Here is a 26,483-nt window from a genome sequence, read left to right on the forward strand (position 1 = left end):
GTCGTATGATTACAGATGTGAGTCCAAGTGGTTCAATTTGTCTTCAATCTGATAACAGCATTTTTAATGTAAGATTTATGATGTGGCGTTAGTATTTTGAAGAACAATAGATACAGTTAAAAGTCCAGGTGTTGTTGTACACTATAATATCTCATCAAATTGCAGAGTCAGATGTGTTCTGTAATAACAAATGCCTGTCCCCCTCATACAATGAGACACCCTGTGTGACATTGTGGTCTTTAGAAGTGTATCAGATTACTATTCGCCCACTGAATAAATTGTGTTCATGCAAGAGGTTCCATCTTGTATTTAATGTTCTGGATGAGAAACGTGACACAGAGAGCCTTTTCTACTACTGTTATTAACACATGCTAATGTTCAATAGCTAGGAGGCCTGAAGCACTACTGACCCTTCATCACATGTAATATTCCTCGACAAGTGGCTCCTCCGCTTCCCCTCACCAGGTGGAATAATTGGGGTCAGATGTTTTTGCATCTCACACATTGCAAACTGTCTGCAGTTCTGGCGTGTCCTCGTTGGTTTGGCAGTCGCTCCAGCTAAAAAGGTCCACGCTTTAACAGAATGTTTCCTCACCCTGCACAACCTGTAAAATGATTTGACTCAGGCAGCAGCATCCTCCACTTCAGGTTCTACTCAGGCGCTAAAATTATCAAGCCGGCTGTGCTGATCGCTGCAGAGGCCACTCACGTTCCCTCCCGAGGCTACTTCAACCTGTACAAAATGTTCTGTGACCTTTTCTGTTCAAACTCTTAAACTCTTCGACTCTTAATTAGCAGGTCCACAAACAGCCTCAAAATATGATCTCCTTTTAGTGTTCATACTTGCTCCTATATTTCATGTTGCTAGATGAAAAAAAAGGCCAAGGGATGTTGTCAGTTAGTGAAGCTGTATTTAAATGATTTACTTACAGCAGAAGTGTGTCAGTGTCAGGCTGTTCATACTCGGCTTATCAGCCTACTTCATCCAGGTAATTTTATCTGTACTTTGCATATTACTGGATGTATTTAAATGCTGTCTGTGGGGACTTTCTCTTGCTGGTGCATCAGTATCTGTCAACTTATCACCAATAAGTGACAATTTGCCTGAGTTGGAGCTCATGATGATGCTAATGTTAAAGTTTTCATACGTACACAAACTTCCTGAAAACTCTCACCCAAGGTGAGCTGCATGTGTGAACGCAAACCCACCATATTTTTTTATGCCAACCCCTTAGAATCATAACGTCTTGGTGAGAACACTGCAGGATAATTCATGTGGAGTGAGCACACAGGGGCGATGACGTTCATATGATGTGGCCGGTGTTCTGTGTTATTTTGCTGCTCTATTGAAAAATGCTACTCACAGGAGAATCGACAGCAGAGGCCATTAATTTGCCTTATGTAAAATATTACAAAATCCTTAATTAAGATTTCAGGAGAGGCATACCTCGATAGACTAATATCACCTTATAATGCTCCCAGTGCTGAAAAGAGTCCAGAATTCAGGCAACACTCATGTGCAGAGCAGCTTAGTTGCACTATTCGATGGAACACCGGTGTGAGCCAGTGAATTAGCAACATATAGCGGGAAGAAAAACACATCAAAAGGTAGGAGTCTGTCTTTTGCTCATGTCTGCTCGCCGGTATGTTCTTTGTCAATCATTTGTTGGTACTGTGGAAATGTTCAATTATTCATACTAGTTATGCAAAGGCAAAAAAATGTTAGCATGCAACTTTGTCTCTGTCTGACAACTTTTTAAAAAATAAACTTTATGGCAATCATTAATAATAACACAGGGGTGGGTTTTATGAGCACAGACATATGTAAGTGGTTGAATGGAAGATGTAAGACATAAAAAGAGAAATAGAGTAAGACATGAACATTCATCAAAACATTTTCATTTTGGATAAGATTGTTCAACAGCACCTATATGACCTCATGCCCAGCCTCAAATAACTATATAGCTATTACATATTCAATCTAATTACCATGTCATTGTTTCAGAGAAGTGTAAAATAATGTCTATATAAGGAAGTGTAACTGTCAACATATATGACACGTTTCTAGTCTTTTCTGAGCACTCAAAGCCCTATTACACTACATGTCACATTCACCATTCACACCACAGTCATACACTGATGGCAGAGGTTGCTTTATTAGGGGTTTATCAGTTTAAGCTCATTGCATCCATATGCATTTACACACTGCTGATTATATTTCCACCAAGCGGTACAGTACAGTGTGCTTCGGTACAGTAGGTAATTATTAGAGTTTCCATTGTCAAAACTGCACAAAAATAACTGATCCACACCATCCTGACCACACTGCAATCTATTGATTGAGGGAGAGGAGGGATTGTACTGGACTATATATTTCCTATCCTGATGTTATTTATGATTTTATGTTCAATCCCCTACAACTAGCAAATATATAAATACTTTTAGTACTCTTCAACCAGGCAAAGACAAAACAAGAGTTACACTTTTGGCCCTTGATGTCAATCAACTCTTTTTCTTCTTCTTCTTCTTTTTTTTTTTTTTTTACTGCATTCCATCTTCTGCATGCCAAGTTTGCCTTTTATCAAATGCAGCAAAAAAATCTTCAAGGATTCCTCTTTTAAGCTGTTTTCAGACATGCACTCTGAAAATATGTTGAAAAAAAAAAATGTCAGAAGCTCGGCCCCAGAAACTTTCCTGTGTTGACTGTTCACACATGTCCCCTCGTAGTGTGAAGTCTCCCCTGTTGGATTGAGGGGGATTCAGGAGGCTGGACATGACGTAATATAGGTGCTGCTGTTGTTACGATGTAATGATTAACAATCTTATCCCAGAATAAAACGTTTTGATAAATGTTTTTATTTACTTCATATCTTATTCTCTTACTCTTATTATGTCCTATGTCGTCCTTTCAACCCCTTACATATATGCATGCTCATTAAATTACCCCTATGTTATTGTTAATGATTGCCATAAAGTTTATTTAAAAAAGTTGGCAAACAAAGACAGAGTTGTATGCTTTCAAAACATTTTTTTAAAACAGTATCTAATTTGTACATCTAACTGTTCCGCAAATAAACGCCACATGCTCAACATTGTTGTAGATAAAGGCCAGCCCTCAAGGGTTTTTGAGTTTAAATAAATGTCATTATACTAATAATAACTGTGATACAGTTACTCTTCATTGTTGAGGGAGCACAGAGGTTTCTTAAATTGTAACCCCATTCTTTTCATTAAAAAAATTCCCCCGCACAAATGTTTGTAGAATAAATGTACAGAGGTGATGCAGAAAAATACAACTGTTGACGCTCTAAGATTTGTAGCCTCTTTTAGCTCCTTGTTTTTTTTTGTTTGGCACATTTAATTTACAGCTGTTTAGAATAGGATAAGGAAAAAAAGATCAGATAAACTCCCCATGACACAGCACCAAAATGATGGGAGTGTTGAAAGTGGAGGAGACCAAAAACAGAGCAACGTAACTAATAAGCTACTCAGACAAAAATAAGTGTTAGATGGGATTTTATCCTGCTCTGGACATACTTATCAGTTTGGCTTTTTGCAAGCATGCTGACAAAATCTACCCCATGTGGTGAAATGTTGACATGCGCTGTGATTCTGTTGTCCAAAGGAGTTCCAATATTGCCAAACATTAATCTATTATTGGAAACTTAATAGGAGGTTGTTGTTGTTGTTTTGTATTTGCCCTCAAATTACATTTGTATTTGCTCTCCCCAAACAGTAGGAGCAGTGCATCCAACTGACATTAAAGCTCATGGGTATCAGCTAGTACAAAAGCCACAGAGGTAATCTTGGGGTCGAACGCTCTGTGAAACCTTTTCATAATGAGGTCAGGAGGATTCTTTTTGCCTCATGTGTGTATGTTTGTGTGTTTGTGTTTGTGTGTGTGAGTCAAACCCCTTGAGTAAGGTTTATTTCATGTTTGAGCGGATTAGCAGGACCAAACCCCTGCGAGAATTTTGAGCTGCAAAAACTTGTATGTAGCAGAAATGATTGCACAGCCAAATTTGAAGGTAGCAGTGGTGATGAAGAGCACTTGTGACTGTCTTCTCCCCCCCCCTGAGCTCTCCCCTCCTCTTCTTTTCTTGCTACGGGTGGTGACACGGAGAGAGGAGTGGGAGAGGACTGCTACACAAACTGAGATTTATCTGGCATCAGGACACAGAGAATATTACATCATGACGCAACCTGCTGTAGGCTTCAGCAGGTATATTCTTCATCCCTGTCGTGGAGGATTAATTTACTCATGACACAGGAGCTCCTCCTAGTGGCAGAAACATTAAGTCCTCCAACATTCAAACACACATAACAGACAGGAACAAACAAAGGAGCCAAGCAGTTACTTCGCTCTATGCATATTAATCAGCAGTGCTATTCCAAGGATGCAGATGAATGAAAATGTAAACGTCCAATGTGGTCCAATGGATTCCTGGTTTCCCCCCAGTGGTCCAGATTCGACACCTGGTGTGGGAACAACTGTTCAGTCCATGGGAACCAGGGAACTGTAAGGCAGCTGATCAAAACACTGGTTGCTGGAGAGGTACCGGTTCACATCCTGGGAACTGCAGGTGCCTCTGAGCAAGACTCTGATTCTCCTATTACTCTGGTTGCTCGGGTTGTGCAACATCTTCGCTCTGGCATCCTTAACATTGGTGACCCAGTGGAAAAAAAACTTTGAGATATAATTTATCAGCCATGATCAATATGTTAACATTGTACATTAAGTGTTCCAAACAGGGCCATGGCAGTCTTCAGGACACTACATTTGTTGTCAGTGGGTGGATCATGCCACCCTGAAACGACAGTGCCCTTATTTGACCAGCCAAATCGAAAAGCCCAGCTCCATCCCTGTAGGTAGTTGTCAAATTTGAAATAAAATAATGAAAAACATTCTATAATTGCACTATTATATTGAACTATTGCACTATTACGATAACAACATGACTTTTGTGATGGAATTTAATTATTTTCTGAAATCAGATTTTGCTAAAAATGTCATACAATTAGGTAGATTACAAAGAATTTAAAAGATAAAGAGAGTACAGCTTAGATAAATCACTTCAATGATTCTCTAAAAATCTAAACTTTTGTTGGGGGTGTTTGGATCTGCTGTGGGAATAAGAATTTAATATATCTCAGGTCATCACCTCCACCACATTGCAAGTTTCTGGGTAGACTAGAAAATAAAAAAACATAATAAGACAAAGTAGTCTATAGTTTTTACACTTTTTTTTTGTCATAAATAGGTAAATAAATATGACATGATTCACTGATGGCAGTGAACTATGACTCAAATTACACTCTCAGGATTGACTGTGGCCCAGATGTACAGCGGGAGAGTTGGGTTTTGTTAACAGAATGACTTGTTTAAATGAAGTCCTGGTCATTTTAGCCCTCCCTCTCTAGGGTTAGTGCTTTCCTGTAAACATGCTGTGAGGGTGGGCCTTACAGTGCTAAATATTTCTAATTCATCATGTAAGTCCATGCGTCCTGGGCCGCATTAAGGACCACCTACTTTCCCCATTTCCACAGTAACAATCACATGGAGTAACAGACTGCTAGCTTGAATGGTTCAAAATTTGTCTGCCATGTCTCAGTCTTTAGTCTTCTCTCATGTTATTCTAACATAGCGACGTGATTCATGCATTACAGCTAGGTATGTAGAAAACAACAGGATGTATCATGTCAGTATTTATTTAGTGAGGGAAACTATATTTAATTCATAAAATGCAGACCTGTCAGTCATGCTCCATCTATGACTCCATAAGGGACACAAGCCGCCATTCATTTCCACAAAAAGCCCACTGAAATACACAAACAAATGACACGATCATTTGCAAGTTTTGCTTTCCCTCTCTCCCCTCAAACATGACTGATTTAATATTTCTTCACTGTATCTCCCGAAAAACAAACTTTTAGTTATTCCTTATGCCATACGCGATGTGATCAGTGAACATTTTATATAGTGTTTCATGTTAACAAGAGGAGACGAGCAGATTTTACTCCAATCTGTCTATTTTTCATGCTCTGTCTCTCACTGCATAAACGATTTGATCTGTCCTGTATTCCATTGCACACCCTGATATAATGCATGATCAATGCCTCCACGTGCTGTGAATGATGTATGAACGGCAGGCAGTTATCAGAGTTTAGTCATGAGACTTAATGTGGATCAGTGTATATTCAATTCAAATACAGACTGCATAACTGTAACAACAGGAACACGAGGCTTCATAATCAAATAAAAGTTTTAAGCCATGTCATCACTACAGTCCGTGATCACCCACTCCACTCTGCTGATCGTGCAGCATGTGTAAGAAAGTGTGCGGTCTTCACCCTGTGTTGGCGAAAAGGAGGAGCATCTGTGAGAGCAGAAACACATCAGATCAGCAACCTGAGATTGTTAGATTGTTTTTATGTAACATGCGACAAAACCTGTCTGAAGAATGTCCTGAAGTACCTTTCCTCAGTGTTTGAAGTGCAGTAGCAGAGTAGTATCACTGGCACTTGTCTAACACGCTCTACTGTAAACTGTGGTTGAATCTATAAACAGTGTGTATCCAAGTTTGGAGAAGTATACTACAACAGAGTGTCACTGCTGCTCCTTTATACAGTCTGCAGCACTGACAGGAAGTCCCACACCCTCTGCAAAAGAGGGGATCAATTTAAGTCAGGATTACACAGTTTGGAGCTGCTGAGAGGAAGAGGAGAGACTGCAAGCTGCAGCTACTGTACGTCTACCCAGGATGAGTCCGAGTTCATGTGAGGTCATATTAAACGTTCATGTTCACTGACATGTAGTGTTTTCTGGTTTGAAGACAAACACAGACTTCATTTTAAATCTAAAATTTGAATGCCTGTTGCAAATTTATGTAAATCCAACATATTGTGTAGTGTCAGACCAGCCATCTGTCAGCCCGGCATAAATTTACAATTAACACTCTAATGGATGTGCTCCCTCTGTCAAGTTGAAACCTTGTTTTAATTTTGTTTTCAGGAACCAGGACAGCTTTTCTCCAATTAATAAGCAGCTTCGAGGGTCTTTGAATTTCGGCATGACAACATCCGTAAGCACTGTTTGGGGATGTTTGAAGAATAATCTGAATTAATGTGGTTGTGGTGGCAGCCAAATAAGACAAGCACACAAAAGGTTTGTTAGCCAAGTTTTGTATTTTATCTGTCTTTCATCTGGGCCCTGATTTTATAAGGGTGTAGAAGTTTTGTTAATAACCCTGCCTACAGCATTGTGTGGTGTAAATGATGCTGCAAAATAACAGTCATCTTGAATAGGATGAAACACCTGTCAAACGATGACCTGCACCAAACATATTTACAAGTTTTGATGTACCTCTCTTCATAGAAAACAAGCACCCAGCCCTGATATTAGACCTCGTTCCCTGCAAGCTTATGTGAAACCCACACTTACCAATCTTGGTGTCATAATGGACAGTGATTTAAAATTATATAAGTAAATAAATTCTGTAGTAAAATACAGTTTTTACCATGTGAGGCTTTTATCCCAGATAACATCTGTTTTATCTTTTAATGATTTATACATGTTTTTATTTCTACTCGCCTAGACTACTGTAATGCACTTTATATTGGCGTTAACCAGGCCTCCCTTGCACGTTTGTAGTTAGTCCAAAATGCTGCTGATCGTTATTGAACTGGTACTCGTAAGCAAGAGCACATTACCCAAATCCTTGCCTCCGTCCACTGGCTCAATGTTCATTTTAGAATTAATTTTAAGATTGTATTGGGTTTTTTCAAATCTTTAAATTGAGTAGCACCACAATATATCTCCGACCTCCTGCAAGGCTACATCCCTTCAAGGCCTTTGACGTCTGCTGATCAGCTGCTTCTTGTGATCCCTTAGACATGGCTGAAAACCAGGGGTGACCGTGCCTCTCTGCAGTGTTCCCCTAAACTGTGGAATGAGCTTCCCCCTCTATGTTAGACTATCCCCAAACTTACTCACTTTTGAATCACATCTTAAAACTTATTTTTACTCCTTGGCATTTAACCAGGCATGAGAGTTGTATGGTCTGTTGTTTGTTTTTGTTTTTTTCATGTATAGATATTAACTGTATATATGGAATTTCTTAGTGTTTTTATGTGTCTTTACATATTTTTTTTAAGGTAAGTGTTTTAATGTGTTTTATTGTTATTATTTCCCTGTATCTTATTTTTTAAAGTGGTTTATGTTATGTGTGTTTAACCTTATTTTACCTAACTGTGCAGCACTTTGGTAAACTTAGTTTTTTTTTTAATGTGCAATATAAATAAAGTGGATTGGATTGGATTGAAATATAACCATTTGCTGTGTTTTAGAGGTGGACGTAGCCTTTGGAACTGAAAGGTAAAGCAAAAGCTGAAACAATCTTGGAATCCATCAGCAGTTATCAGACATCGATTTAGCCTCTGGATGTGGCAGCCAATATTTTAAATGCCTCTGATACAGTCAGTGCCTGTTCATATGATTGATATCAGACACAAGCCAATACTTCCTCTCTCCTCTGCTAGTCATTGATTTAAGTCTGACTGACACTCTGCCTCAGGTGTTCCGAACGGTGTTAATTACGTTACAGCAAAAGGTTTAGGTTTAGATTGTTTGAGCTGATCACACTGGCCACTTGAGTGTGGAAATGAAATTATAATATTAATAGGGTATGACCATGTGATGCATTGATTATAAAACACAGGTCTGATGAAGTATGTAGGTATATACAGAGAAGCATGAGTGCGGGAGAATGGTTGTGTTGTTTGGAGACTGAGGAATCCCTGTCAAGTTCTTCAATGATCTTTTGTTGTTGTTTGTTTAACCCTAATTAATTAATGAACCAATCAATTCCTTATTAATATAGAGCCAATCATAACAAAAGACTTCTCAAGAAACAAAACAACTTGAAAACGGCAGCAAGGAAATCTTCCTATTACAAGGTAGAACCTTGGGCAGAACCAGACTTACAGGTGGATAGCTATTTTCTGTGGATGAGCAATGAAAAAGGAATAGGAGGTATAGTGACTACGAAGAGCCAAAAGCCGCTGAGAGGCTGAGGTTGGGCCTAGTTAGTGCCGGACGCGCTAAAAGCAAAAGTCACTATTGCACAAAAAAGTAAATTTAACCTATTATTAACTAAAAAGGATAAACAACTCATGATAAAGTGCACAAACAAAAATAGCAAAAGTAGCAATAAATAAGCGATCATAAGCGTAAACTAAGCGGTCAAGACCCAGCTCACCCCCTCTCTCTACCTGCAAACAAAAGAAAGCAGGCGGCCTAAATGAACTCAATATCCCCGCCCCTAACACATGACCTGCAGATAATTGAATTAACTGACCCCACAATAAACCATATCGTAAACAAACAACAAAAATAACAACACAAAAAATATACAAACAATATCCTACCCTAAACCTCAAAATAACATAATTTAAACACTTTAATCCCTTATGGCAGGGGTGTCCAAACTTTTTTCAAAGAGGGCCACATATGATGTTGTCAGAATACCTCAGTGCCAGTGGCTCCTACTGAGACTTAGGAATCCCAAAAGTTGTATATGAAATATTATTTAATAACAATCATTTTAAATTTTGTCTCAATAAATCAGTAACTAGGTCGTCCTCAGTTCTCCACAAGCCATGTACACATGAGCAAATGTTATCTTCTTCTGGAGGAAAATGTTTTTCATTCGGGTCGGGCAATGTGGGAAAAAGTATTGTATTATTATTTTCCTATGGCAGGATCATGATCTAGATTTCACCACTTCTTTTTTATGTGGTTTTTAAGACCTTTCTGACCAGCACACAACATTTTAGGAACAAAATAATGATTTTCCTGAGTTCTGAACATTTTTAATGCACCAAATTTTGCCTTTTCTGCACAATTTCATAATTTGATCTTGTCTTGTGTCCTCTTTTGTGTCTTCTGAAGTTTTAGTGTTCATCAAGAACATTTTCACATCATGATAAAAACATTAATTTGAAAACCTGTCAGCTTTAAGAGTTCTTGTGTTTCTTCTTTATTGCCATCTTGCAGAATTCCCAGAGCTTTGGCTTTAGACAGGTAGTCCATATGGAGCTTTTTGAGACGTTTCTGGATTGACTTTAGTTTTCTTTGTAGAAAGAACCTGTGGTTAATTTCGTTGCTATAAATAACACAATTTAAGATGGAAGCTTGGGGCCATAAATAAATGGACCTGGGGCCGCAATTGGCCCCCGAGCCGTACTTTGGACACCCCTGCCTTATGGCTTCAACAGGAGGAGATGCAGAACAAAGGAGATATAGAGCAACAACAAGAGCAATGACAGATTGATGACTACAAAGTCAATAATAGTGAAAAAAAAAATCTGCGCAGTATTAGCAATAGTATAGCGTGGTAATGATACAGTCGCTATGACTGATTAAAATTGTAGCAGTTGAAGTCAAATGAGTAAGTTTTAACAACTATAATGATCATAAATAATATAAGTAACACTAGTGTTTATAGTTGGAGCAGTTGGAGCCAAAAATGTCCACAGAAGCAGGTTGTCCACAACAACGACCTATAGGAACCGACAAGACAGGGGAGAACAGAAACTCTTATGAAAATCTATGGTCAGTAACAAGGGGATGTGACATGAAGATTTAGAGTATGTGACACAAATATGACATGATGCATACAAATAGAATGAGAGAGAGAAAGAGACAGAGAGAAGGACAGCCAAGAGCTTGGTTGTCTTCCACCTGTACCTTTTGCAGTAGCCAATTCCAAAGATCAGGCTGATAACTGAAGGCTCTACCTCCCACAAGCAGCCCTGCATTCTGTGAAGGAAAAGGCCTAGAGTGGTAATACAGCACTGTGAACTTTTGAAGCGCCTGAAATGTAGGCTATGATTAAATACTCAAAAACAACAATAATATGTTTTGGAGTAGTAATTGAACCATTGTTGAACTGTTTTATTAAAAGCATTACCACACTGAAAATCAGCACATTGTGAACATCTTTAGCCATGCCAAAGACCAAATCAGGTTTCTACTACACTAGTAATTGAAAATGTAAACCTCATGTTGTGGATAGTATACTATTTTAGCCTGTTATAAGCTAAATGACTTAGCACTCCAAACACCACAGCTATGGGTGCAGCTTGCTTATCAATCAAAGGCTGTTAGCTGTTAACCCCTTGCTTCTTTTAAGCTCCACCCCCTCTTCAAAATATGGTCACATATGGCTCCAAATAAGCAAATCCCAGAATCCATAAAGATTTTTTTTCTTGTAAACAGGGTTTAACCAGGTGAAGGTGGAGCCCAAGAAGAGAGATAAAAAGATGCTGGCAAGGATTAAAAGTCACACTGTGAGTTGACGTCAGCTGCTGTGCACTCTTCTTCAAGCCTGCCACCACAATACGACACTTTGCCTTCTTCAATTTCTTCAGGGTAACACATTTTAACAAGAGCGTCGAGAGCAGTCATACTTCATTGTTATTTAGACACATTGAAGGCAGTAAAAACATTATGAAAGAGTTTAAAATAAGCAGGAAAAACTTCTGTATTTGTCGTTCCCTGGACACCAGATCCAGCTTTGTTTATAGGGAATGTCATGTCGTGTTAAAAACACAAAGATGGAGGATCCAAAATGCAGACATAAAAAAGAGTGTAATAGACAAAAGCCAGGAGAAAAACTAAACCTACTTTAAAAAGTCTAATAAAAATCATAAAAGAAAATCCACACAAGCAAGACTACAGATCACAAGGGACAGACACTGTAAACACTAGAAAGATGACGTAGATTAGTTCAGCAGTTCTGTTTCAGCAGCTTCTGTGGCAGGTTGAACTTCTTCAGCTGGCGGAGGAAGTACAGTCTCTGCTGGGCCTTTTTCACCACAGTCTGTATGGGTCTCCCACTTCAGGTCCTGGGAGATGATAGTGCCCAGGAACCTGAGGGATTCCACAGCGGCCACAGTGCTGTTCAGGATGATGAGGGGGGAAGGCACAGGGGGGTTCCTCCTAAAGTCCACTGTGATCTTAACTGTCTTGAGCATGTTAAGCTCCAAGTTGTTGTGACTGCACCACACAGCCAGCTGCTCCACCTCTTGTCTTGTTTTGTAATCACAATAAAGTCTTATTCCCAAAAATCTGAAAAAGAGAACGTTTTCATTCGACAAATATTCCTGAAAAGATTTGAGTTTCATTTTAGAAATTCACTACATTGAAAAATTGCTTGTTCTCCAACGTGTAGTAGTTCTAGTTGAGGCTGTTGTTGACACGACAGATAGATTAGCAGTAGTAACATGAATACAGCTATCATCATGGTCAAACACCACTTCCAAAGGGAATAGAGATGATGCCATTCAAGGTCTTTTGAGAGACCTTGGCATTTCATCATGTCTGTGTTTATAGATTTGGGAAAAAAGAAACCTCTGTGTAATAAACTCTGTGTTATTTTTCACAGAGCGTTTCACCAGCACAGTTAATTCACATTCAAAGAAGACAGTGCTGACCTGGCATGTACTGAGGGATTTTAATTACACTCTGAGCATTTTGTCTCTCAGTCTGACACAGAAGACCAATTACCTCTGGACTAAATGGAGTCACTGATGAGAACATGTCATTTTTACGCTTGGTAAGTATCGGAGCCCCTCGTGTTGGGATTAAAGGCTGTGATTGCATCAGACGGGGGCAGGGGGACACAGGGGAAACTGGGTGGGGGGAATGTGTGTGATGGCTCTGTGGGTACAGGACAGAGTCAGACAGGCATGTGCATAGTACCTAAACTGTGAATCTTCTGCCTCCTGACAGAAGCCCTGCTGATGATTTATAGCACACGAGTTCCCTGTTCCCACTTGCATCACTGTAAATGTACTGTGTAGGTTCTCTCTCACTGGGCTGATGTGTTAGATTAACAATCCTCAATGCATGAAATATTTCTCCAGATCCCATGTGTTTGGATATACAAAAATGTATCTTTAACTCGGCTTCCACTTATACTCAATACTCAACATGCTACTACAGAGAAGTCCAAACGTTCAAGCAGAAAAACACACCTGATGACTCACATGCTAAACATTACTGGGACTGAATATCATGAATCACTCGAAATCAAAGCCTGTGCATACAGATTTGAGCCTATGAGTATATCCTGTTTTTCTGTCTCTGGTGAGTGCATACAGACGCGATAAAATTAGTTGGATTAGCGAGACAACCCCCCCCAACATGGTTTCTTTCTCATCACTGTAGCTGGTCCTGACCACTTAGGTGCAAGCTTGGATGAGAAACTCTCAGATATTTTTGAGAGTGGGTGAGTACGGACCCAGACCTGGTCTTCCAGCAGGAATTGTGCACCTCTCCTCCGGGTATCATAATACCTGTTTTTTTGGGTCTAACACATCCAAACTTTCTTTTTGACTTCCTCGCTCATTTGTTTTAGTCTCTCCAAAAGTTGATATAGCGATTGGAGGTGTGGGCAGTGAACTAATCATCCACTAGCGGACCTTTCCCAATACTACATGTTGGCATGGTAAGACACTCTAATATGTGCACAAAAGGACAGTTCCAAAGGGGATCACAGTCAGCTCTGCCCCTTTGTTGCATGAAAGCTAGGCTATCATTCGCTGCAGACAGAGCCAATTTTCCCAAATGATTCAGCTAATTTCAAGAAAGCCCAAATGTCAGAAAAGTGTGTGCTCTGTTTAGATTTTTTTCAGTGCTGTCCTCTACTATCAGAAAGCCACTGTGTTAAAAAAAATTCACACAAGCTCAACCTGTGCTCGGCTCACTCTCAAACAATTCTCATACAAACTCATACAACAAAAATGTTATTTAGGATTAATTTCCCCTAAGCTTGTTTGTCACAAATTTATCCTTCAGTTACTGACAGCTGTGATAAATGTTGCGCTTCCTCTTGTACCCTAACTCATATGTTTTGCTCACTATTATCTAGCTTTTGGCAGAGCTACTTTACCACTATATCCAAAATACTCTCAGTAAATATAAATAATTCTCCCCATATTGCCATATTTGGATGTCCTGAAGACTACCAGCGATTCACCACGAAGCAGTTAAATATTATAGCATTCACCTCTGTATTAGCGAGACGTTGACTTCTTTTTCACTGGAAATCCATCAAAGCTCCTTCCAGCACTCAATGGCTCAAGGATGTCATGTATTTTCTAAAACTTGAGAAGATAAGATACTCACTAAGAGGCAACTCTGGAAGGTTTTACGATAGGTGGCAATACTTTCTATCCTTCTTCAAAACTCTGAAGTTTTTGCTTCCTGATTAACGACCACCCCGCCCCCCACCTCCCCACCTCCCCTTGTCTGTCTGTTTGTCTCCTTCTTACCTTGTTGTATTTATTTTTGTTTATTAATTCATTTTATTATATTTAGTCTTATTGATATATTACCATTATAACTGTTATTAACATTATTACTATATATTGATATTGTTTGGGAGATATGTCATGTTTTGTTTTCTTTTATCTTTCTCTATGCTCACTGACAAAATGAAAAAAAGGAAATTATGGCTTGTTATATTATTATTTTTGTTATTCAATACTTGGGATGCACAGTATTCTGTTGTAAAAGTCACTCACTCTACATCTCCTTTCTTTTGTGACTTCCGATGTTGATCTGTCATTGTAAACTTGTCATATTTCTCAATAGAAATATTTATAAAAATAAAAAAAGAAAGCCACTGTTTTAGCAATATGTATGAAGTTTTTCAATGCGGTATTTGACCCAAGACACGTGTTCCTCCGTCTTCTGCACACAGGTTCTACACCCTGTTTCCTAGGAGCTGAGCTGACCTGGATCCTTTATGGGTTGTGCACTTGTGATTAATAAGTAGCCTACCTCACAAAACCACACTTTAAGAAAAATAGAACTATCTCTTTATACGACCTAAACCCTGATGGGGGAGTTGTGGGATAATTTACAGGTAATTGCAGTCAAAGTCTGTGGTATTTGAAAAAAGTAAGAGTTGACTCAGCATAAACTTAAAGTTAATATCAGAAGTGTTTAACCAGTTATGGAACTTCCCCACTTTAATACTGGAGCCACTATACTGTAACCATGACAAAACAAAACAAATTCCTACAGCAGCCAAAAATGGGCCTCATTTCAAGTGATTTACAGCACAAAAATAAAAAAGGTCTTTGTTTACATTTTCCCAGCAATGTTTCTCAGTGTGAAGTATTTTAACCACTAGAAGAAGCTGGAGGACATTTATCTTGAGGGAACACAAGCATGCAAGAGGAGAGGATAAATGGATGATGAATGGACTGTACTTACACCACTTCCTCTGCTTCTTGTTGCTTTAAGAAGTCATGACTTTAGAATTAAAGCAGAAGTGGATAGGAATGTCTGAACAGAGTACAAAGCAATCCAACTCTTAAGTTCTTGAAACATCTTACTCAAAGCATCAAATCATCTGGATCAAAAGGCATGACACTACCAAAGCCTCATTCGTCCTTTAGAGAGTATTTCATTTTCTCAAATTATGCAAGAATCCAAATGTAATTTAAAAGAAATGTACTTATTTTTAGTACAGCCAAATTCAGAGTATTGCCAAGATTCTTTGTCTGGACACCATGACAGATCTGAATCAAATTCAAAGTCAATCCATCCAAAAATGGACATGGTACGTCATTTCAATCTGAGAGTCAAAGGGATTCATGAGTGCTCCCAAGTTATACTATTTTGTATCCACAGTAATTGTTACCATTTGCTGCATCTACTCCAAGCCACTCTGCATGAAAAATAAGACTTATATCAAAGTTCTTTTGCATGTTAAAAATATCTTTAAATTGGGGCGCTGGTGGCCTAGAAGTCTAAGCGCCCCACATACAGAGGCCACAGTCCTCGTCGCAGGGGTCGCCGGTTCGTTTCCCTGCCGGTCGACCATCTCCTGCATGTCTTCCCCCACTCTCTGCTCCCCACACTTCCTGTCTCTCTTCAGCTGTCCTATACAATAGAGGCAAAAAGGCCAAAAAATATAAATTTTTTGAATATATATATACATATCTATCTTTAAATAAAAAAAAAAACCAAATCCCTGCTTCATCTTCTTTCTTCTTCTCTCAATAGGAAGTAATAGCACACAGGATGACATGGTATAGTCTCTTTACCTTGTCTCTGTTCACACTGTGCATGTGTGCACACAAACGTGTGTATAAAAATGTAAGAAAGAAAAGAGATAAAAAGATGTTGCAATTAAGGAGTGAGAGAGAAGAAACAGCAGCTAACAACATGCTCTGGTAAAGAGGAGAGAGGGAAAGAGAGAGAAAGAGAGAGAGAGTGAATGAGAGAGAAAGAGAGAGAAGGAGAGAGGGAGCACTTGTGCTCAAATACGGGAAGTAAGGGCAGCTGTGACGCACTGGAGCTACAAAGCAGTCTGGGTTAAGTGTTGGAAAAACTGTTACTTTGATGCAGGGATATGAGATGAACGGACGTCTTAACAAATTTCTTCATATGTTCTTCGTTTAGTGGATAAGGAGAGGAGGAAGCCTCTAGGGAGCCAAAAAACTACAGGTGAGTGTGTTTTGTTCCTCGCAGAAGTGTATCTTAATAAGTCAGAGCATGTGAAGTGGATAAAACAAATCCAATGTGAGAATTTAAACAAAAGACTCCCAGGAGTCCATTCTGTCAAGAGTCTAAATTCCCATTTAGATAACATAGGGACAGCATTGTCATTCTCCAACAACACGTTTTATAGAAGGATACAATGAACATAAAAACATGTGTTTAACTGTATTAGTTAAAGTTGTGTGTTAAGTTCTGTCACATATCTTAATTACAGTTGCCTTGGAGATAATGATTAGAGTACAGTTTATTTCTTAAAATGATTAGACTGCTTTTGTCATCATATTAATCTTATTCATGAGCATGGTTTCTTTGATAGTTGTGCTTGGTGAGGGCTGCGCCGCTGGAAACAATCAGTCTGATGTTTTGAAGTTGGTTACTTATAAATAGGACATTTCTGAGTTAAATTGTGCTCTTTATAGATATTTACTTAAGATACAATAAAGCTGGTGAACGTTTTACACTTCATTCTCTAATTCTAGTTACAACACGAAGACGTGCTTATTTGAAGTTATTGTCACCCTTTTGCAAAATAATAAATAATAATTTATTATTTAAGGAAAAGCAGTATATCTTTGAAATAGATTCACTTTATTCCCCAGGTCGCAGTACAAGGTAGCCTTTAGATCTTAAAGGGTTGTTACAATAATTTAGTCTGACATCATTAGGGAAAGATTTTCTTTAGAAATTCTAAGCAGGTCTATAAAAGATGGGATGGAACTGTTTATATGGCTCTGCCTAACTCTGAATTTTGCTTTTCCATTTGGGTTTGAGTCTCATGTTTTATCACAAAGAAGCCAACAGAAATGAGAATATTTAAATCAACTACTTCTATGTGTGTCATCAGTTATTTTACAATATAATCTAAGGGCTGGAACAGAATACAGATCATCCTTTTAATATTACTTTTCTTTGTTAATAATAATAATAATAATAATAATAATAATAATAATAATAATAATAATAATAATAATAATAATAATAATAATAATACATTTTTTTTATAAAAGCGCTTTAAAAGATTCTCCAAGCGCTTTACAGGAAAATAAAATTATACAATAGAAAAGCAAAGGAAAACAGTGCAAAAAAAAAAAAGAAAAGAAAAGAAAAGCAAGGCAGCAAAATAAAACAAAACAAGAAAAAAAATCAATCAATTATAGTTTAAAAGCCTTTGTAAATAGGTGTGTTTTGAGTCCGGATTTGAATTTGGTGAGTGAGGGGGAGAATCTGAGGTGTTTGGGGAGAGAGTTCCAGAGGGTTCGGTGCTTGGGTTTGGTGAGAGGAGTAAGGAGGTTGGCGTTGGTGGAGTGGAGGTTGCGGGAGGGATTGTTCAAGACAACTTTCTGCAGGATAAAGTGATGAGGTAACGTATTGATTTGTAGCTACATTAAATTATTAACTGAAACATAACAATGACAACATGTATACAACTCTGATTTATTAGCATTAGTAAGTTTACTAAATGTGACCAGATGCACCAGTTTAACTTTACCCATCACAGCCCCGGTGTCACGATGCTCGCTCCGGTGTCCCTAGTAAATGTCTGACGAATGTAAATATGCATATATTTCAAGTCTTTTGTCATCAAAGAGCATTGAAGTAATCACAACCCTGTATAAACATGAAATCCTGTTCAATGCCATTTTTGTCCTTTTACCAAACAAAGCCTTGTTGTAGAGTGTTGTGGTCTGATACTTCAACAGAAAACCTGTCTTTTGCTAATCCTGCTCCTGTATCGCCATGAGTACAAAACAATCTGTAAAAATGAAATTATCTAAAAACAAAAAAAATAAATCCTCCTCCTCGCTGACATAGTTCTCAGCACCAAACTTTACCAACAAAGTTCTTAACATAGACACTTCTGGGAGAGTACTGAATAAAATTAGCTCCAGGTGAAAACATGTATGAGATACACACTGTATAAATCCTGACCCTCAGCTTTTAGATCCAGGCCACATATCCGATTATAAAGGGCATCTGAGAGACCCTGACCTCTAATTATGACTCAGGGTTACAACCCTCCGAACATGAACACAGTAATTTTCAAAAAATGTATAAGTGCAGGTCGGAAACTGACAAAATGAGAGCTGACTCCAGGTCTTCTGGATATTCAGATCTTTGAATTATTATTAAACTTCCAACCCTATATGTTTTCCCCACAGGTCACTGTACTGATCAACCTTGTTGCTATTCAGCAACATGTTGGAATTGAACTGCTCCAAAGCAGCCCTTGTCTCATCCACAACTGAACTCTTCAGTGGCCCTGGCTGCCCTGAGGCTGCTTTGGCATGTGGGATGAATATGTCCTGGGTTTTGGCCAGCTCCACTGCAGAAGAGCTTGATTTGTTGTGCTTGAGTGAAGAGGAGTACCTGACCAGCAGGCTGGAGCAACGGAGGTCCCCTGACTTTCTCCCTGTCTGTGTCACCTACCTCACTATCTTCTTGGTGGGTGTATTGGGAAATGCCCTGACCTGCACAGTCATTTTACGCTACAGGGTGATGCAGACACCCACAAACTACTACCTGCTGAGCCTGGCAGTGTCGGACCTGCTGGTGCTGCTTCTGGGTATGCCGCTAGAGCTCTACGAGATGTGGCAGAACTACCCCTACCTGCTGGGGGAAGGAGGCTGCTACTTCAAAACCTTCCTGTTTGAGACCGTCTGCTTTGCATCAATCCTCAATGTCACAGCACTTAGCGTTGAGCGCTACATAGCAGTGGTGCACCCACTCAAAGTCAAACACATGACTACAGGTACTCATGTGAAGAGGGTGATCTTCATTCTGTGGGTGCTGTCCATGCTTTGTGCTGTACCTAACACCAGTCTGCAAGGGATTGAGGTGCTGGATCCATTGTTTGGGCGAGAGTTTCCCCAATCTGCAGTGTGCAGTATGTAAAGATTTTTCTTTTCTTTTTACTGCTTTGAAGAGTCTATAGCCATGCTAGCTTAGACGACGATGCTAACATAGTCTACGTCTGATATACCTATCATTGCAGGTTGATATGTTGCTATAATACCCATGGTTAATCTGGGATTTAGATCTTATTAAAACTCTGTTGTACCCTTCTTTGTTACCTGTCTATCCGCAGCAGTGGTCAAGCCTGTCTGGATGTACAGAATAATCATCTTGATTACTACGCTGGTCTTTTTTCTGCTCCCCATGTTGATAATCAGCATCCTCTACCTGCTCATTGGCCTGCAGCTGCGCAGGGAGAAGGTGATGACTGTGGTGGATCCTAGGGGTACTTTCAGACCAGAAAGTATTTCCAAATGCCACAGGCAGAGGCTGAGCAAACGCAACAAGCAGGTCACCAAAATGCTATGTGGGTATCATCAATCAATCAGTGCCTATATTGTAATTTTAAGAAAATGTTACAATGAAATTTAAGTGCAGCTCCATCACTGGTATTTAAAGCATGAAAAGACAATAAAACACAACAATAAATAAATTGCACAGTATGTCGCACAAATTATATAATACATACTGCACTTGCACTTTGCATGAGTTTTTGCACAGTCCCAGTATTGTAGCCCAGTTTCTCCCAAGCGGCAACCTCCGGCCGTGAGAATTGAAGCCAATACGGAAGTGTTAAAAAGTGCAGTTCCTTGAGTGTCCACTTGAGGCTGGCTCCAGAAGTACCGGAAACCACATACACACCAATTCAAAAAAGACGATCTTCACTGCAAAAATAAGCATGTTTACAGCCTGGTACAAGAAATGAGTGTACTCTGAATAGCTCATTTCTAGATCAACACACACTGTACGAGCGGGATTTTTTCATTACGTTGCAGTTTCGAAGATATTAAGATTACAAGTTTTCCATTTTGAGAGGCACAGCTGACTTGATTGACAGGCAGGAACGCTGTAGCTGTTGGCGAGGAGGCTCAAAGCCCGCCTCTTTAGCTCGACAGCAGTTAGGTTGAGTTCAGCATTTCCAATATGGCTCCGTAACGATTGGCTTCAAAACAGTGCTTCAGAAACAGATGGGTGACGTCACAGATACTACGTCCATTTGTTATACAGTCAGTGGTTTCTCCTCCATACACACCTATGATCAAATAAAAACAACTCTATAATGCTAACACTAAAAACTTTTTATTTTGTTTCAAAACATGGTAGTTACCCTGGTATTTTACTAGTGCCATAGTGCCTTCACTCCTTTCACCATAAAAAATTGAGACTTATTCAAGGTAGTCTGTAAACCGATGGGAAAGTCCATTATTTTTTCATTCTATAACCAGTATGCCCGGTTGCCTTGTATTGACCAAAACTCTCCATCTGCATGGTTTAGGTGTGCTGGTGGTCGTATTTGGACTCTGCTGGGCTCCCTTCCACACAGAGCGCTTGGGGTGGAGCTACCTGGACCCCTCTGATAAGAGGCATATTTTCGGGCCAATCCACATCGTCTCTGGAGTCTTCTTCTACCTGAGCTCTGCTGTCAACCCCATCCTCTACAACCTCATGTCTACCAGGTTCAGAGAGATGTTCAGTCACATGACCTGCTGCTCAAAAAGATGGGCAACACGCTCCAGCTTGCATCTGACCCAGCGCAGCACGTTGAGTGAGAATATGACCAGTCTGAAATCAACCTAGGCAAAGTCAAAGAACGTTACACACTGTATATATAAGTACTGTATGTTGAAGTTGATAAACCTTCAAATAGAAGGGACTTGAGCAAAACTAAAGGATATTTCTCTGTCATTGATATGTGATGTAAGAAAATGATGACTAAATGAGCAGAGCGAGGTGACAGAGGCTCTGTGACAAGCATGATCAAGATGCACATGCGAAAAAGGGCAGACTTGCATGTTGTACATTACTGTATCCATTGTACCTATTGTAGAAAGCTACACAGAGCCTCAAGTCCCATTTTGGAAAGGTAGAAATAAGCAATAGAACAAGAAGAAGCAAAATCATGAAGTGACAGAGCGACGTTGACCTCTGAGGTTAATGTTAGCATGAACAACAAAATTGTCACACAAATGAAATGAAAACAGTTTTCAGCATGGCAAACAGAGCACACCTGACTGAACCAGCTGAATGTTTATTGTGTATATATGTACTGTATAAAGTGGGTTATAACGTTTCCAGGCTCCTCTATTTACCGCTGTACAGCTACCAATGTCAACATCCCTGTTTAAAAGCCACATTTGTTTGTGAAAGAATCGGATTTGAGAGGGAAAGTCGTTGCAGGAAAGCAGAGGAGTAAATATGAGAATGTGTCACTGATAATTATGACCTATGTCAAAGGTATGGAAGTATGGCAGCCTTGATAAGCATACATGCATCAATACATTTTAATTACTCCATTTCTTGTGATAATGACATCAATTCTGTTATTTTCTCCAGATCTCAGAGTCGTACAAAAGCACATAACAAATAGAAATTGATTTAATTGACCTCATTGGTGTGGACAATGGCAGCATGTCATGTTGTGGTGTGGCCTGTCACAGTGACCAGCCTATTGTTTTGTTTTCCAGGTCCCCGGAAAATGATCCTATTATCTCAAGAAAACAAGTTTTGTTACTTTGAGATAACAAAATAAGTCAAGGGAACAACAATTTAGTAAGTAAGTCAAGTTTATTTATATTAGCACCATTCAAGAGCAGAAGTCACACAGTGTGTCACAATAAACGATTAAAAAGACGATAAATAAAAGCAGACATAGACCAATTAAAAAAAAGCAAGTTTAAACAAATGGGTCTTCCACTGTATACAGTTCTCAGTTCAGATGGGTGGCAGTGCCAATGTTTAGGTATACAGTCTCCTTCAGTTTCCAGTGTGGTGTGAAGAACAACCAGTACCCTGATCAGAGGACCTCAGAGGCCTGCTTATGCATTATATGGCTTCAGGAGCTCATTATTATAAGCCAGAGCTTGACTATATTATGCTCTATACACAAAGACGATGGCCTCATACTGGACGTTGGTGCAGAGACGTGAGGATGGGTGTAATGTACGAGATTTTAGATGATTTTGTCAGCAGCTTTTTGGACCAAGAACTAAATCTTTATCACAGGCTGTGTTTTGTGTGAATGTGCTGTGTTTCATTGAACGTGATCATACTTTGGTGAACAGTGAATTGAACGGCTCATGAGCAGGAACTTGAGCAGAGTTCACTCTGGAGACAGAGAACAACCGCTTATATTCCGGGAGCTGAGAGTTAATGTAGGACGTGTGAATATGTGTTAACTCTCTTTAATCAATGCACTGAACCTGAAGCAGTATTCCCTTTTGCATAATGAATACATGAATGTTTTTCTCAGTGTGTGCCCTTGAAATTGTACATATTATTCCATGATTTGTTTTGAACAGTAAGATGTGCCTGCAGATGTATTCTTCTCATTAGTAGTGTGGCTTCGAAGGAGTACGGCGAGTCTTTGGTCCTGTTTTCATGAGATTTTATGAGTTCTCTTTGAGTGGTGAGGTCTTTCATAGGAGCGACAGAATCTCAACTTTAGGGAAATTTGTACTTGTGGAAATGATGGTGATGAGGTGGAAAGATGATGTCACTGTGGCTCTGACATGGAAGAAATGAAATCATGAGTGACATAGAGCATGGGGAAGACAGAAAAAGAAGGCGAGCTTATTGGTGGATACAGACAAATGACATTATAATGACAGTGTAATCAGCGAGCCACACCAACACTAATGAACAATAGTCCACCCACTACTTCTATTACAGTGGCAATGCACTGTTTACCAAACGACTCTGAAAATTGACTTGTTCGAGGGTCTGAATCATCCAATTAATGGTATTTATTCATGAGAAGGGGTTTGATCACTATTAGTGGCTCTCAAATGATATTGTTTGACTATCCAGTATTATGGGAACAGAATGTGAGGGTTGTTTAATTAAACCTCAAATTATCCCAAATGAGAGCTGTGATGGGTTTCATTTTGACTTCCATTAACGAGCAAAAATCAAGCATTTTCCTGATTTTCCAGCATTGGATGCAATAAAAAAACATTATGATCCTTAGTCTACACTGGAGCAGAGTTTTCAAAGTTTTTGTCCCACTATTTTTTAAACACTGTAGTTTTCAGTTCTGACCTTTTTGGCAGTTAATCCACTGGTTAACCTCCAGATCACCTCCGTAACAGCAGCAGACTGAGCTACAGCTGTTCTTCACCTCAAAATGAGTGCATTAGCCAAGTTTCAATGACGGGGGTTATAACAAATGATCACAGACAAGAACGTTGTGGAAGAGGACATGTGTATCACTGCATTGTGAATAATGTGTGATGTTTGACATTGAGAGAACTGTAACATGTCAAGTTAGAAAAGGAACTGACACTGATGTTGTGCAATGAGCTGAACTTTGTGACGTTGAGACAAATGAAAAGGAATGCAAATAAAAGTATGCTACACTGATGCTACATTTTTTGTTCTCTTTTTCTCAACTGTGGTGTTAACCTGTGATGTTTTAATAAACATCATTCACAAAACACAATACTTAAAATTACACTTAACTTCACAAGACAGGAGATAAAAACATGAAGATGTGTTAGCTAAAAAAAACTCAGTTGCTCTTAGATTTTCTCCACTGCAAAACATTAACCAACTTGTGCTTTTGACTTCTTCAATAATTTATTCTACCAAAAGTTTAACATAATAACTTCCAGGGGTAGTATAAGGACTAGACAGACTTATTTGGCAAATCAAAACATGTGTATCCACAATAAACTCTGTTTTAAATCACAGTGTTAATATTGTCCCGGCAACACAACCCTGGCACAACTGTGGCCTGAGGCATCCAAGCGTTGGCTGCCCATGCCATAATAAAGGAAGAAACAAGTGGCTGTCGCGCAATGGCAAAGGAAGGCGGACCTTACCTGTAGTGACTTCTTTTCCCCGGCCACCATGCACAGTTTCTGGGACCATCTCACGCTGCTTCCTTCTTATGACCCCTCAGGGTTTCAGATGACAGTTCATTTGTGATAATATATAAGACACACGACAATAACTCAAACCGAAACTCAAAACTCCACCAAGACCTCCAACTCCATGGCTTCAAACTTCATTTTTCGTTTACGGCCACTCTGTTCTCTCAAACTTCTCCATGGTGACAGCCGGTAGCGCACGCGAAATCCTCATTAAAATAGGGCGGTCCTCACCAATTTTGCACTTGTTATCATTTGTGCACGCAGCCATAGTAGATCACCCGCAACACGCCCACTTATAGAACATGCAATATTATAGTTTGCACACGCAAATTAGCGCTCATTATATGGGATCTTAGTAGATCAGGCCCTAAGTGTACTGACTTTGTTGACCCCCTTACTCTTCTTCTTCTACTGATATGTACACAAAGTCAGTGTTCCTGGGGTAAAATGTTCCTGTGTAATAATTCCCCAAGAAGGGATGTGGAGTCTTCGACCACTTTAAGATCAGAAGGTCTGTTTCTCTCTTTTTTCCTGGTTATTTAAGCAGAAGAGCAAACAGTTGTGCCCTCTACAAAAATAAAAAAAATCTTGATGAGTAACAGTAACAGACCCTTGACTCAGTGTTGACGTGATGTTTTTAAAGTGAAGCATTGGTATTCCAGTTGACATATTGTTTCAGCGTTGGATAAAACAATACTTTAGTGAACATAAAACATGGCAGAAAATCTGTTTACAGTTGTGGCAGAAGAAAAAGACCAAAGATGGGCTTCCTTGTCAGGTAATCCTTACTGTACGCGGTTTACTGCTCTATGGATTTCATCAACACAATCTTGTTTGCTTTAGGTAATTGATGTATGTTTGAAATCTCAATTCCTGTTCCTAAATTGACTTTGCGTCATGCTGCTTTCATCCACCCTTAAAATCAATCACTGATTTATTCTTCATTTAAATCAACATGCAAGGGGAAACAGTCTGATACAGATTTTAAGAGCGATTTGCAGGTTACATATTTTACAACATTGATGCTGTACTAGGAGGCTGCATCGGCCAAAATTTCCACACATACACATCAAACAACTACCAGGCAACCCTCTCTTTCCCTACTTTATCATTCCCCCTCGCACTGTGTGGGTCCGGGGTGGTTTGATTGAATTGGACAGCACTGAGTACAAGCACACTTTGCATCATCATCCATCTCCAAATTCATCTCCAGTGAACACTTGTGATTGGATCTCACGTTCCTGCTCTGTATGCAGATAAATGTGGGGGCTCATTAACTGAAATAGACATTAAATAAAAAACTTGAAATCCCACCTGGAAAAAAAATCTGTGATGTAGACGCATAGCACTTAGAGAGAGCTGCTGTGATCATGGGCATGAGCTGCACGGAGGAGGATATAAAAGCTTGATTATGAAGCCTGATGTTTCTCTACAGCGCTGTGGTTCATCAGTGAAATATAGGAAGCACACTGCAGACCGGAGTCCCTGTTGACTGTGAAAGAAGACAAATTGGTCTAGGTTATTAACTTTCTTTATCCTAACCATGATGAATTATTATTCTAAATTCTAATGAACTACTCAAATCTCATCTCCTGCCCTGATCGCGTCTATCAAAGCATGTGGAGACATAGACACGTATTATATGATGTAGAGAGGGATGGATCCAGAAATACAGGACAGATTGATTAGGGGCAAAATATGACAAACATACAGATAGGTCCCCATTGTATGTGCTCTTATTCTTTATGCACCATCCATATCTTCTCTGAGTTATTGTAAACTCTGATGTGAATGCAGTGTTAAATATGTATGGAGTGCCGTTTCTAAAGTTGTGCACACTGAAAATATCAGCAACATTTCTCCACATTTAGCTCCAAAACATCATAACAATGTAGAGTGAATTTGTAAAAGTCACTTTCTTATCACATTTAGAGGAATATTTGTGATCTTCTGCACATTTAATTTTGTTGTGAGAAATATATTAAGTTAAATTTAGTTAAATCTAAATATTCAATGATAAA

At 39.2% G+C, this 26,483-nt stretch overlaps 1 protein-coding gene across 1 annotated transcript; it reads left to right on the plus strand.

Annotated features, from left to right (window-relative positions):
• The first annotated feature begins 18,775 nt into the window (after window positions 1–18,775).
• On the plus strand, window positions 18,776–22,049 carry LOC117826677 (neuromedin-U receptor 1-like). Its single transcript, XM_034702931.1, has 3 exons — window positions 18,776–19,463; window positions 19,665–19,898; window positions 20,868–22,049. Exons 1-3 carry the CDS (start codon window positions 18,776–18,778, stop codon window positions 21,167–21,169), a joined length of 1,224 nt encoding a protein of 407 aa, XP_034558822.1. The 3' UTR covers window positions 21,170–22,049.
• Window positions 22,050–26,483: the final 4,434 nt, after the last annotated feature.

Source organism: Notolabrus celidotus, chromosome 15 (genome assembly GCF_009762535.1).
Source record: "Notolabrus celidotus isolate fNotCel1 chromosome 15, fNotCel1.pri, whole genome shotgun sequence".
NCBI classification, from domain to species: Eukaryota; Metazoa; Chordata; class Actinopteri; order Labriformes; family Labridae; genus Notolabrus; species Notolabrus celidotus.

Bases quoted from the DNA above. Each gene is read 5' to 3' on its own strand.
- LOC117826677 (XM_034702931.1), top strand. From the start codon at position 18,776: ATGTTGGAATTGAACTGCTCCAAAGCAGCCCTTGTCTCATCCACAACT. The intron at 19,464-19,664 runs GTATGTAAAGAT...GTCTATCCGCAG, and splicing joins TCCCCAATCTGCAGTGTGCA to CAGTGGTCAAGCCTGTCTGG. The intron at 19,899-20,867 runs GTGGGTATCATC...TGCATGGTTTAG, and splicing joins GCAGGTCACCAAAATGCTAT to GTGTGCTGGTGGTCGTATTT.